Source organism: Helianthus annuus, chromosome 9 (genome assembly GCF_002127325.2).
Source record: "Helianthus annuus cultivar XRQ/B chromosome 9, HanXRQr2.0-SUNRISE, whole genome shotgun sequence".
In the NCBI taxonomy this organism is placed as follows: domain Eukaryota; kingdom Viridiplantae; phylum Streptophyta; class Magnoliopsida; order Asterales; family Asteraceae; genus Helianthus; species Helianthus annuus.
In genome coordinates this window covers 161,958,006-161,971,013 of record NC_035441.2, presented here as the reverse complement: position 1 = coordinate 161,971,013, position 13,008 = coordinate 161,958,006, and the positions used below count along the sequence as shown (strand labels likewise).

Below are 13,008 nucleotides of genomic sequence, written 5' to 3'. Positions count from 1 at the left end.
CTAACCGTGTGCCATTACGCCAAAGCCAAGTAAAACGAACCACAATTTGTAGAGTTGAAGCAACAATAACAGTAGTTCCTTAAGCCCCTCTCATAATCCTCTAAATTTTCTATATAAGCATCAACATGTGGGAGTCAATTGGATGTAATATTGAGCGAAACACTATAAGTTTTATAAAAGGTTGATGTGCAAGGATGTAACCACTTCTTGAGGTTCCACGGTGTCGCTATATTGACCAGTCATAATGATTTAAACAGTAGCAGGCACGAAAGACTATGACGCCCCCCATCCACAAAACGACAGATGGCAACCGTCTCGAAATACGTGTTTATGTTAATGTGTTCAAACCAGCTACAAACAACAGTTTTTGGATCAGCGTTGTTTTTCCAGCCTAAAATAGACAAATAAACCAACCATCCCATGTCCCTGAATAAAATTAAGATAAGCTAAGAAATATCAAAGAATATGAGTTTTCAAAATTTAGTGGAAGCTGTAAACACTTACATTCCCACCACTTGTGGCACAAAAGTAGCTGGTCCGCTATCGTTATTGGCAGGCTATGTAGATAGGTAGTTGTCAGCTGGTGTGTTTGGAGCGGAGCAAAAAAAAAGTGTTTAGGACATGCATTACTTATTATGTTGGATTAACGGCAATAAAGATGTTAAAAGCTGCTTGCCATAATCTGAGGCAAGCCAATGTCAACACATATAGTACCCTGCAGAATCTTAAGGAAGTATGTAGAACAAATCTTTTTAGGCATAATTAGCAGCAATCTATATACATATCCCCTATATGCAGATAATATATATATATAGACGCACATATTTATATATGCATATCAAGGGCAAATCAAGCTCATACAATCCAACCTCAACACATTTTAGCAACCTAGAGGGTCAACGATGTCGCTATATTGACCACCCAAAATGATTGAAATAGTTGCGGGCACGAAAGCGTATGCCCCCCCCCCCAATGACAGCTGGCAACCGTGGCCCAATATGCGTTTGTGTAAATGTGTCCAAACCAGCAACAAACAACAGTTTTTGAATCATCGGTGCCTTTTCCACCTAAAATATACAAAAAAGCCAATCAGCACATGTATCGGAATAAGATCAACAAACAAAAAACTAAGAAATTTAAAAGACTATTAGTTTTCAAAATTTATTGGAAGCTATAAAGAATTACATTCCCACGACCTGTGGCGCATGAATAGTTGTTGCGGTGGCGTTACTGGCAGAATACGGGGATAGTTGGTCGTTGGAGGGCAGATGCATAATACTCAACGTGGTACGTACATAGTTGTTGTGGCTGGGGCAGAACAAACAGAAAATATGGGTTTAGGGTGTGCATAAATTATTATGTTGGATTAACAGCAATAAAGGCGATAAAAGTTTCTTGGTGGTCTAAAAGATTACGGTATGGCAAGTATTGTTTATTGTGTCTCATCTGATGTCGCCAAATTGTTAAACGTCTCTTTATAAACGATGTTTCTGGTATGGTTTTTCATGCTACCGTTGCCATCCCCGACGATGACAATCTTTAAACCTTCAGGTGTCGTAACCCTTGAAAGCGCGACATATAGCTGACCATGGCTAAACACAGGGCGAGGCAAATACAGACCAACGACTTTTAATGATTGGCCTTGACTTTTATTAATGGTCATTGCATAGCATGGTTTTACTGGGAACTGGCGTCTTTTCATAATAAATGGCCATTTTGATTTCGTCGATGAAAGGGTTATTCTCGGTATTAATGCAGTATCTCCACGATTAGACCCAGTAAGTATTCTAGCCTTGATAACAAATTTCCCAAGGTCTGTTATAATAAGGCGGGTGCCATTACATAATCCTTGCGAGGGGTTCACATTTCTTAAAAGCATGATAGGGAGGCCTTCTTTTAAATGCAAAGCGTGCGGCGGCATACCTGACAATATCAAATAATTAAAGAATTTAACTGGGCACATTTTTTTGGTCTGTAACTAATTTTTTGGTGCCGGGTAAGGGGGAGGGGGGGGTTACCTGGGAATGTCAAAGAGTTTAGAAATTCAGACGGATAGAGTTGTTCCTGTTCTAATACATCCGTGGACGCGCGACATATCTCATCAGAACTCTTGTAGGTCTTTGTGGTTCGTCTCAGTTGTGCAAACATGTAATCATTGATTTCGTCCGCATCTATATTGCGCGGGGTTAGTATTGCTCTTTCACACAAATAATCGTCATCAACCTGCCTTTCTGTAAATGACGGGAAGACAGCGTTAACAATCGATTCCACAGGAAGGCCACAACCATCTACGATGAACCTGGTGGGTATCTCGATCCAGGTAGGCTCATCCTCACCTTCTTTGGTCTTTGAAGGAACAATTCCATCGCCGATTTCTAACAACCATTTGTTGAAAAGTTGCCTATCCATGTCTAGCACACCTGCTGAGGTGTATTCGTTGACACGCATACTACGGTGGAGTCTGAAGAGTTTACAACTTTTCCACAGATACGATTTATTTATGCATGCCTGAACAACATCTTCTCTTTTTCCTTTTGGGATGACGGGCAGGATTTTTCTGAAATCACCACCAAGTAAAACAGGCATGCCACCAAACACGCGTTCCCTGTTTGCGTGGGCAGGAAACCCCAAGATATCTCTAAGTGTTTTATCAAGCGCTTCAAAAGCATATTTTTGCATCATTGGTGCTTCGTCCCAGATGATTAACCTTATCTCTTGTAATAGGTGTGCCAACTGGGTATTTTGTTTGATGGCACACGTGCTATTTTGAAGTAATTCTAAAGGGATAGCGAAGCGGCTATGAGCTGTCCGACCACCGGGTAATAGAAGGGACGCGATACCTGATGTGCAGAGATAGGTAAAGTGAGTAAAAAATGGAGTTGCGTACGTGACCACATACATTATGTTGCATAAGAATAATAATACAACATTCCAGAATTATTTTTTTACCTGAAGATGCAACCGCAAGGGCAATCATGCCCATAGATCTTAAGCGTGACAGAATGGCTTTGTACAGGAACGTCTTGCCTGTCCCACCCGGACCATACACGAAATAGAACCCGCCTTTTCGAGTGGTAACAGATTCAATGACTGTGTCGTATATGGCCGTCTGTTCCGTGTTCAGTGATGCATATAATCGATCGTGTTCGTCTGTTATCTTTTTTTTATTGTAACTCAACTCTTCCCTAATTAGACGATTATCCATCTTATCGAGGAGCGACGTATCCGGCTGGGGCATATCTGTGAAATCCGATAACGATTTTCCATTTTTCTCCAATAGTTCATTTAGTTCGATCAGGCAGTAGTTCTTAAGCTGGTCGTCAGATAAATGTAACCCTGGGAACATGAAGAGCCTACGTTTTAGGTACAAAATATCATCAGATAGTATCTCCCAATTTTCTGCCCAGAGTTGCGCCGGGCGATTCACTTCGCAAAACAACAACATGGTAACAAACAATTCCCGTAGTTGGGAACCGGACGCCCATAATTTAGCCTCTGACAGGGCGTCATTCCACTCCTTGTCATCATTAAGCAAGCCATACGCATAGCAGGCTTCTTTGAATGTTGCATATACGACTCCGTCGACCGTTTTTATTTCTTCAAAACTTCGAGGCCCTCTCACAATTCCCAACAACATTCTTAGATAATACTTTGGCCCAGCTGCTGGATTGCAATACACAATCCGCCCAATGGCTGTCCGTTCCAACCGCGTTTTCCAAACCTTGTTATCCTCTTGCCACACATACCTTGTTGGTATCTCGGCGTACGTTAACTCTCTTGCCGCTTCATCTCTGTTGTTTAGCGCAAACCATTGGGTGAACATCGTGTCTCGTATCCCGTCCCGGTTTAACAATGCCGGTAAGCTGTCTGAATCACGTAACGTGAGCAGATGTTGATCAGGTGTATGGAACGTTAGTTTCATGACGGATAGGAATGAGTAATGTATAGGAAATGCAAGCATTCTCCACACAGCTTCACATGGTGATAAGTACCGGCAATCCAGATAGTTTTTAATCTCATCAACCTTAACAATCTGTTGTGTACGCTGTTCACCGTTATTGCCAATGTTTTCCTGAACAACCATTGTAGCCCTGTCTGGCCCCTTGTTTAAGTATTTAAACAGGTATTTTATCGCTCGGGATTGGGTGCACCATTCAACATTGATGTGAGATTCGTACTTTAAGAGGAGGTAGCGGTTGTATGGGACGACAAACCGGTTGTCAAGCTTCGTTTTGCCCTTCTTAAAGAAGATCTTGGTATCTCGTCGGCGATAAACCGGGTAACCGTCTTCGTCAATTGTTGTTTCTCGGTAAAATGGTTTCGGAAAGTGTTTCATGCATTTTCCATCTGTTGTACACGGAGCACTGCGCGCATCGTTTCCACATGGGCCGTGCAACATGTAATCTGTTACGGCCTTATAGCCGGATGGATCGTCCATTTCCGATGGGATCTCTGCAGAAATCAAATCATCTATGCCAGCCGGTGTGCGTGACTCGGCAGAATGTTCAAGCCACAACAAAAGGTGCGCGTGCGGTAGGCCTCGTTTCTGAAACTCAATTGTATAAACAGCTGTATAGAACCAAGGGAACAAAGATTGAAGTCAGCAAGGGGAAAAGGGGAAAATTAGAAAGTTTAAAAAGGTTAGTATTTGTGGGAGAATTGATACCAAAAGAAAGAGGCGAGGTATTACAAACTGTACCTGCTTGGCAGCTACCAAAGATTTGTTTCTTCATAATATCTTCAATCAAGGAGGTAAGCTTTAGCTTAAAAACGCGTGATACAACATCTGCACGGTCATGAGACTTTTGGCCGGGTATGAGAGATACCATGTCATCGATTTCAGGCCATTTTGGGTTAGCTGTAAACGTTACAAACAGGTCGGGGTTCCCAAAAGTGCGGCACAGAGCCATGGCGTCTTGGTAATTTTGGATCATATATCTTGGACTGCCCGTAAAGGTTGCCGGTAAAACTATACGTTGACCGATAGCCTTGGCATTTGTATCCCCACGCGTCACAGCGTCACAAACATTATGATAGAGTTCAACCCGCAGTTCATTTTGGTTATTCCTCATCCAGCGCAATCTTTGTTCTTCGATAGCTGCGTATGAGTCAACTAAATACTGTTGGAATAAACGACCGCCTCTTAACAGGGTGGTGCCTTCGGTATTGCGATAATGGATTCTGTAGCAGTAGTATTCCCGCATTGTGACACATTGTCGTTTAGTCGCCCGACGTCCTGTGTTGTCATGGTAGTGTATTCGTTCGTGGAACCCGGTCTCTCCGTATGGAAACAACAACGGATATTGCAAAGCCATGTAAAGCTGATGTAATTCCGATATGCGTTGAAGCGCGCCGTGCTTTGTGCTAACGATAACATCACGTGGTTCAGTGTTGTCCCCAAAGTCGTTTGTGATAAGAACAGCAACTTCAGACACATTAGGGCGGTTGTATTGTGGATTGTTTATTATTTGGCCAAGTAAGCGTAGTTGACAATTGTTTCTTTCATTTTGAGTGCACCAGTCACGTGCCATGCGGAAGGCGTTAGCCAAAGGACTGTGGGTGTCTAACATTCTGATCAGGGACGCAACAATTGCTTCGTCACATGTGTCGTGACAATGGGTCTGGCCAAACAAAGCAGTTATACGGTTTTTAACTTTGTTTTGCGTGTCGTAGAAATACAGCTGGGCATATCTTGGTTGCTCACCTTCAACTGGCAACATGGAGCCTATTCGATGGTAGTTCTGCCCACTTATTCGGAAGGTGTATAGGCTTCGACCACTGTTTATAGCATGATCAATCTTTCCCCCAAATGATGTGAAACAGAACATGCTATTGTAAACTCTAATCTGTTCTCTGAATTTAAGTGTCGACGGGTCGTTATAATCAAGTAATGATCTTAATGGTTCAGGCGGATCAAGAAGGCGAGCAAGCAAAACCTTACCATCCTGGCAGCACGAAGAGAAAGTCGTCCCATCAGACGACTTCGCATTTTTATTCCTCTCTTCATACCACATGATCGCCGCACAATTATGGCACGTGAAGGTTGGACGACCAAGGTTCTGGTACCTAACATGCGCACCTATGATATTTGTAACAGGAAAGCTTAGCACAACGCACGATTTAGAGAAGCGTTTCAAACAGCATAGCGAAGCCAGATGCAAAAGGGAGCAAAACATGCATGGCAAGAAACAGGGTCGGAAAATACCTGTTGATGCAAACGCTGCCCTTCGTGGGGTGCGAACACGAATACCTGGTAACATATTAAAATATGGCAATGTTATTCCTATGTTGCATGATAAGCAGGGCGAAGGTTAGTCAGGTACAGGGCAGTTATGGTCGTTTACCTTCTGTTTTTTTAGGCCGAGAAGAGCGCAGGCGTGATGGGCCCGCTAAACTTTGATGAGAATGCCGTGTAGTGCAGGAAATATTGTCTGGAAAAACGTAATAGTTACGGGATTGATAAAAGGATAGTACTAAACATTGTAGATAACGTTGCAGACCTTGGGCAGATACGGAGGGAGAATATGTTGTTGGTGGACATAAAGCAGGTTGCATATGCGCTGTATCGCTCTGCATGGCGTTTTTACCTGTAACATATGTTTTAAGACAACTATTATGTAGTGCTCGTAGTGGGCTGAGCGATGATGTAAGCGTGCAATCCAGAAAGTATAAATAGGCGTACTGCGCCCCAGAGGGACGTTCATGAGGAAATATGGGGACGACCTTTAATTGATTCTCTTGAGCACACTTTAGCGCCAGGCCCAGTGGTCACTGTAACAGTTGGCGGTTGTATTTGAGTACAAACTGCAAGAGGTACAAATCATGCAGATAGGATAAACGCAACATAGTAGGTAGGAAACTTATAAATAACTGGCTAAGAAAGTAAATTCCACTCCAATGCGTGTGGCTTTACAGTGGCGACGTCAACATTGGAGTGGTTAAATTGTTTGCAGCCTAGTTAGAGTTGTAATTTGAGCGGGCACGCATGTCAGTAAGTGGACATTTGGCTAAAAGGTTCCGTTTTTATGAAGAGTGTAACTAACCTGCGTTGGGGTCAGCAGAGGAAGTAGTTGCATCTATGGTAGTTAGGGTAGGCCCACAGTATGTCACGACCTTCCCACTAAGACCCACATAATTACGATTTTGTATATGGATAGAATGTTTGGTACCCACGATGCTAGAATCGTTGCAGCTGTTAATCAATGCAAGGCCAAAATATGTTTGAATCTTTCCATCAGGCAACGTATGGGAACAACGGCGGGCTTGTATCGAATTACTAACCACATCAGGAGCAGTAGGCCATAACCTACAAACCTCGTCTTTTAGGAGGGAACAGGAAGGGTTAGAATTTAGTATTTAAAACCCTATATGCGGGGTCGGGGATAACACTGCAATTAAAAGTGACATACCTCTGTTTGTTCCAGCCTGCTCAATCAGTTTTAACCCACAAACGTATTGGACCAACCCGTTAAGCAAACGACGTGAATACGCATGAAAGGCGAAAGAGGCTTCGAGCAGCACAAAGGGGCGCACAGCCATCTGTATTTTGCATACAATGTTACATGACACATCATCCAAAATGAAGCATTCATATACGTCCCCGCCCCGGGGGGGGGGGGGGGGGGGGGTAAAACAAAGTAAATTGCAGGTAAGGAAAAGGCATAGTATCTACAACAAAATAAGTATTAAAGAATGCATGCTAAAGCTGGTGTAAATATCATATTTATTGTTGGCCGCGTGCCTGTTTTTTTTTTCCAAAATAACGTATGCAGCCACAGTCGGTCAGAAAAGGTCATATGTGGTTAGGTCTTTGTGTAGCTCAAGTCATGACTTGATTATTTCGTTCTTGTTTGTAATGCAGTCTTCTACGTAAGTGCTCATGAAGGTTGTATAGTGACACGGTCATCGCTTGTATATTTGCATTTATCTATATCGGTTATTCAACAAATTAGATAAAAATTCATGTATGTCTTATACGATTCCAAAACTGTTTTTACGTTGTTCATTGGTATTATTCTATTGGAATATGCATGATTCCGAACAAACATTTATAGAACCCTTTTACAGTGGTTGGAAGTTATTTGTGACTTTAAAGATGTAACAAAAGGGTTGGGTAAACGTATTTGGGAGCGTGTGTTCCGAGGTGGCATATCATGATCCTATTTGGACTATACCATCCCTTTTTAAGCGGAGTATCTTGATGCGATGTAAATGCGTGGTTGTATTGTTTTAAGAATTTCAGAGAGGCTGGTAAGGCGTGAAAATTACATATATTGCACAATAGTAAAGCAACACAGTTTTCGCGTGGGCACAAGTCATATATTTTGCAACATTATTTGAATCCATAAAAGGAAAAGTCACAAGAGCGCAAACAATTGAAGAAAATGAGAAATGACCACCGCCATATCAGTGAGAGCCCTTCTTAGCATCCCCACTATTGTCAACCACACCGGTAACATGTGCACGATCAACGGACACCCCCTCATCATCGTCATCCGATTCTTCAAGGTAGCTGCAAAGAAAGATGGAAACGTATGTATTGGCGCAAAGCTGCAACACGTAAACATTCGAAACAGGGGACAATTGGCAGGTGTAACTTACAGCTTTCTAAGTTTGCGTCCAGTTCCGGGTGTCGGAGGCGGGAGGCTCGAACCACGCTTTGGGGAGTCAGATGGCATGGCACCCAAATCCGACGTCACACACTTAAAGTTCCCATCTGTATCATCCAAACCAGGGCCAACAATCTTCGCACAATTGAAGCTCTCATATTCTCCATAACGGTAGTATGTGTGGCTCTTTATCTCAAAAGTGTGTTTTGTTCCAATTAGGGATTCGAGGGCGGAGGGTAATATAGGAGCATCTAGAGAAGTATCCTGCATACCAAATACAAACCAGAAAAGTTATCGCAACAATTTCCCACATGCTTCAAAATCATCTTGTAATGAGGAGTGCGCATACATTTAGCTGCTCTTCTACTAAGGATTTTGCGGTCCTCTTGACCAACTGCTCAGCAACCTCATCAAAGAGGGTGACAACGGTGCTCATCGTTCCATCAGTTACATCCGCTTGAATCCGAAACCTAGCAGGTTAAAGTAGATCAATAATAATGGTAGCATGGGGACAAAATTGTTTGGTGGCGAAGGTAGAAGGGTATCAAATCACCCTGGACAACAAAGAATCATCGCATCATATTGGTAGGGGAACAAAGTCATGAAGTTAGGCATGAGATGTTCAAGTGTATACCTCGTCCTTGGATAGTCAACCTTCGATTTGCACGCTTTGCAAATGAAGTAACCGCCCTCTCTTGTTAGTCCCCTACGACATTGGCTACCGGAACACACGAAAAGATACCAGCTGTTCTTGGTTCTAATAGACGTAATCTCTACAACGTTCCGGAAAAGAACGGCCTACAACGAACAAAAACACAAGTAGGCAGATGGACAGGTTGTGTTGGCGAGGGTAATCCCTATTTCCATACAATTGATAGATTAGGCAGTTCTGTTTAGTAGGAGATTAGTAAAAAAAATAAGAACCCTAGGTGTTTTTCTTTTTTTTTTATTTTTTTTTGTGACAAAAAGCTGAAGAAATGAGATCGGTATCATCCCAACGGTGGTGGGTCACAATGGTGGTGGGGTGGCGCCAGCGGTTGCGGTGGTGGTAATTCTCGGACTCTAAAGCATACGTTAAGTATGTTTTTTTTAATTTTAAACAGAATAATGGTTGCCTGCACATACTCTGGGCACTAGTCATTTTCTTATGTTTTAATCTAAGAATGGCGAACGTAGAATGATTTATTCATTATCTTATACTAACTTTTAAAACAGTAAAAGATTTTAAAAAACAAAGCAGGATATGGGTGTTTATTAAATTACATTTAACAAAATCTAGTATGCATGAATGGTTTTAATGCAGAGTGTGTGTAGTAGTTTAGTAATCATTCCCCCGAACAACCAAAGCGAGAACCACCAGTTTGTCGTTACCATAACATCAACATACCCTTCCTCAAACATATATTTCTGAACCTATGGAAAACGTCTTGTTTAATTTAATTTGTAACTTTCAACCAAACATTACGGTGGGTTAAAGCTCATAAAGTCGGTTAATCATTTATTTTAGTTTCTTGGTAGCTGCCGAAGGCATTTTTTTTAGAAAAGGGTTTGAGGAGTGTGTTGGGTAAAGTACTGTGTTACTGGTTGAAGCGGTATAAGGGGAGAGACGTATGCAAACAGTCAGTTGGAGTGAATACCTTTTTTTTGGATTTGTCAGCACGAACTCTGTCCACAAGCTCTTGTAGAGTTCCAACACTTACAACTTCCTCGGTGACTGGATCGCTAGTATCTCCAATAGGAACACAGCTGGGAAGCATAGCTTCATATTCAGCAAGAGCAATAAACGGGGAAAAAATAGATAATTAAAGTGTGTGCGACAAAGGCTGTAACAGTACCTCACAGACGACTTAAAAGTCTGCAGTGCGGGAACCTCGGAGGAATCAATAAGAATAGTTGACGATGAACTGGACAAACCAAGGACACCTGCAATATCTTAAGGTAGGTGAAGTTTTTTTAAGTAATGCGCATCATAATTTACGTGTCGGAAAACAAACGTACCCAGGTAAAACTTTGCGCTCATGGAAGTCAGGATTAGACAGTAGACAGCCGGGTTTTCGTCCTTCTTCTTAAGCATAACATCACCGAGATCACCCCACAGTGTCACTCTAACTCGGCGATTGCTGGGAGAATTTTGAAAAGGTCAAAAAGTTAAAGGGTTAGGTTAGGGAAAAAGAAAGAACAAACAGGGGATAAGGATTAGGTACATACCGTTCGTTGTTTAGATTGAACTCAACCGCGCGAGCACCCGATGATTTCACAGACTGCGGCCCCACCTCAGTAACATATCCGATAACATCTGTAGTGTAACGAAAATTCGCCTGAATTATAAATATGTCCAATAGCCTAACCGAGCCAATGTGGAGCTAAATTCGTCGGAGTAAACTAATTAATTCGGTTTAGGTAGCTGATCGAACCATTCGGGGTCCCCGGATTCTGAATTTATATGCTATCTTACATGTATATTTAACCAAAACCTAGAATCCAACGTTTATTCGGTGTAGCTAACCAATTAGTTTACTCAGTTGGTTTAATATACATGTAAAATAGCATATATAACAGGGTATTTTTGATATAATATACATATAAATTCGGCTGAGTTAACTAATTTATTCGGTTTAGTATGTATATTTGACATGTATATTTAACCAAATCCGAATAAATTAGTTTACGGCTTTTTAGGAACTCGAACCAACAGGAGACATATTTATCGCTATATTGGTCATATTCGCGGAACCCGGATTCTGAATTTATACTGAAACACGGCTAGGGGCTGAACTGAAAACCGGATTCACCATTCGTTCGGTTATTTCTCGTACGTACACGACATAGTAGATGGTATTCTACACCAGATAGTCGTTACTCTTTGTAGATTCGTAAAGCAAAATGGTTCTTACGTTTAAATTTCCAACCCATTTGACCCATTACTTGCCCCGTTTACTATGCGCATGTTTTACATTCAAGTAGTAGGTTTTGTAGATTTTAAGAGTAAAATGTTTTTCTACCCAGGTGAGCCCTGTCGGATGGGTCGAAGGATAATCTAGTAGTAGAAATAGGTGGTTCCTACCAGTTTGTTTGGACAGACATCAAACCCTCACTAACACCAATGGAACACCCGACTTTTACTATTTTTCAATGTTATACACTCTATGTGGATCCCCTTTTTATTTCTCTTAGCCCGTTATAGCAGACTACAAACTAAATAAAAGATCAGTTTCATACTATGTGGGGTTAGTACTGGTTTTTGAGCCTGATTTCCCCCGCAAAACCGTTACACCAGCATCAGGAGAGTAAACATACCTACAAAGTACTTGCCCTCTGTTGGTTCGAGTTCCTCAAACGGCGTAAGTAAGAACGGGTAGCGCGTAAATGAACTACCGGCATCGTCAACCTTTTTAACTACCGTGGAGCCATTTAACCCGATAACAAAAGGGTTGTCTTTCAGAATCCGGTATTGATCGGTGCGTTGGACTACAAAACCCTTGAGTAAATATACCCCACCCTCTTTTAGCTTGTCAAAGAAGTAATGTGCAATGTTATTCCGGGCGGTACAATGCATGACACCTCCCTGCGTAAACCAAACAGTAGACTTTCAATAACGATGAAACTCGTAAAAGGGAAAGGGTATGGGGGTAAAAGGGTGATAGTTACCTTTATATCACTGACGACATAATCAGTGCTCATGAAGCGGCCATTGACACTTGTGACGTCCCACTTTCTACAAACCATCACCGTGATGGGGCCGGTAGTCCCCTCACGGAGGTCAGCAAGGACCAATTGGTTGTCAACACCAATTCCTGATGTATTAACATTCAGAGAGCTAGACATGACAGTAGTTTAACAACTCTGAATATGGGTGAACAACAATAGGGAGGGTGGAGGTCATATAATAGAAAGTAAGACCATTCACCTTCCTAGGAAGAAATTGGGTAATTATTATCAATGCAATTAAAACCTACCCTAAATCGGCCCATTGAATGGTCATGGAACTGTGGTATATAAAAGGCCTCATTAATCAATATCCCTAGCTAAAACCCTAACCAATATTTTTTTTGCCAATTTTGACACATTTAGCAACCTTGAGGGTTCCTTACGAAGAACTTCAGGTGCCATCTATCGAGGGTGTCAAAGGCATAACCATAACCAATATTTTTTTTGCCAATTTTGACACTTAACCAAGGAAATAACGAAAGAAAATGTTCTTACTATCCCTCGCCGAAGGCAGCAGATAAAAGGGCTGTATGCCTCAACTTTAAAACACCGAAGCACCCAACCTGGTGAATATCACGGCAGATTTAAATGATAAGCCAAAAAAAAAAAAAACTTTGAGAAGGGTAAAAATGGAAATGATCACCCGAAGATTGGCGAACAATCAAATATCCAACAATGCCGTACGCTTGCA

At 41.9% G+C, this 13,008-nt stretch overlaps 1 protein-coding gene and 1 long non-coding RNA gene across 2 annotated transcripts; both read right to left on the bottom strand.

Moving 5' to 3' along the window:
• Positions 1-1,432: 1,432 nt before the first annotated feature.
• On the bottom strand, positions 1,433-7,539 carry LOC110876638. The gene is made up of 8 exons (XM_022124802.2): positions 7,410-7,539; positions 6,501-6,587; positions 6,345-6,431; positions 6,206-6,250; positions 4,700-6,079; positions 2,950-4,569; positions 2,019-2,840; positions 1,433-1,923 (listed from the first exon to the last, which is right to left on the bottom strand). The coding sequence occupies exons 1-8, from the start codon at positions 7,537-7,539 to the stop codon at positions 1,433-1,435; spliced, it is 4,662 nt and encodes a 1,553-aa protein (XP_021980494.2).
• A 1,314-nt stretch (positions 7,540-8,853) lies between these two features.
• On the bottom strand, positions 8,854-9,329 carry LOC110874864. Its single transcript, XR_002556281.2, has 3 exons — positions 9,244-9,329; positions 8,959-9,079; positions 8,854-8,873 (listed from the first exon to the last, which is right to left on the bottom strand). It is a non-coding gene; the product is annotated as an uncharacterized LOC110874864 (long non-coding RNA).
• Between the last annotated feature and the right edge of the window lie 3,679 nt (positions 9,330-13,008).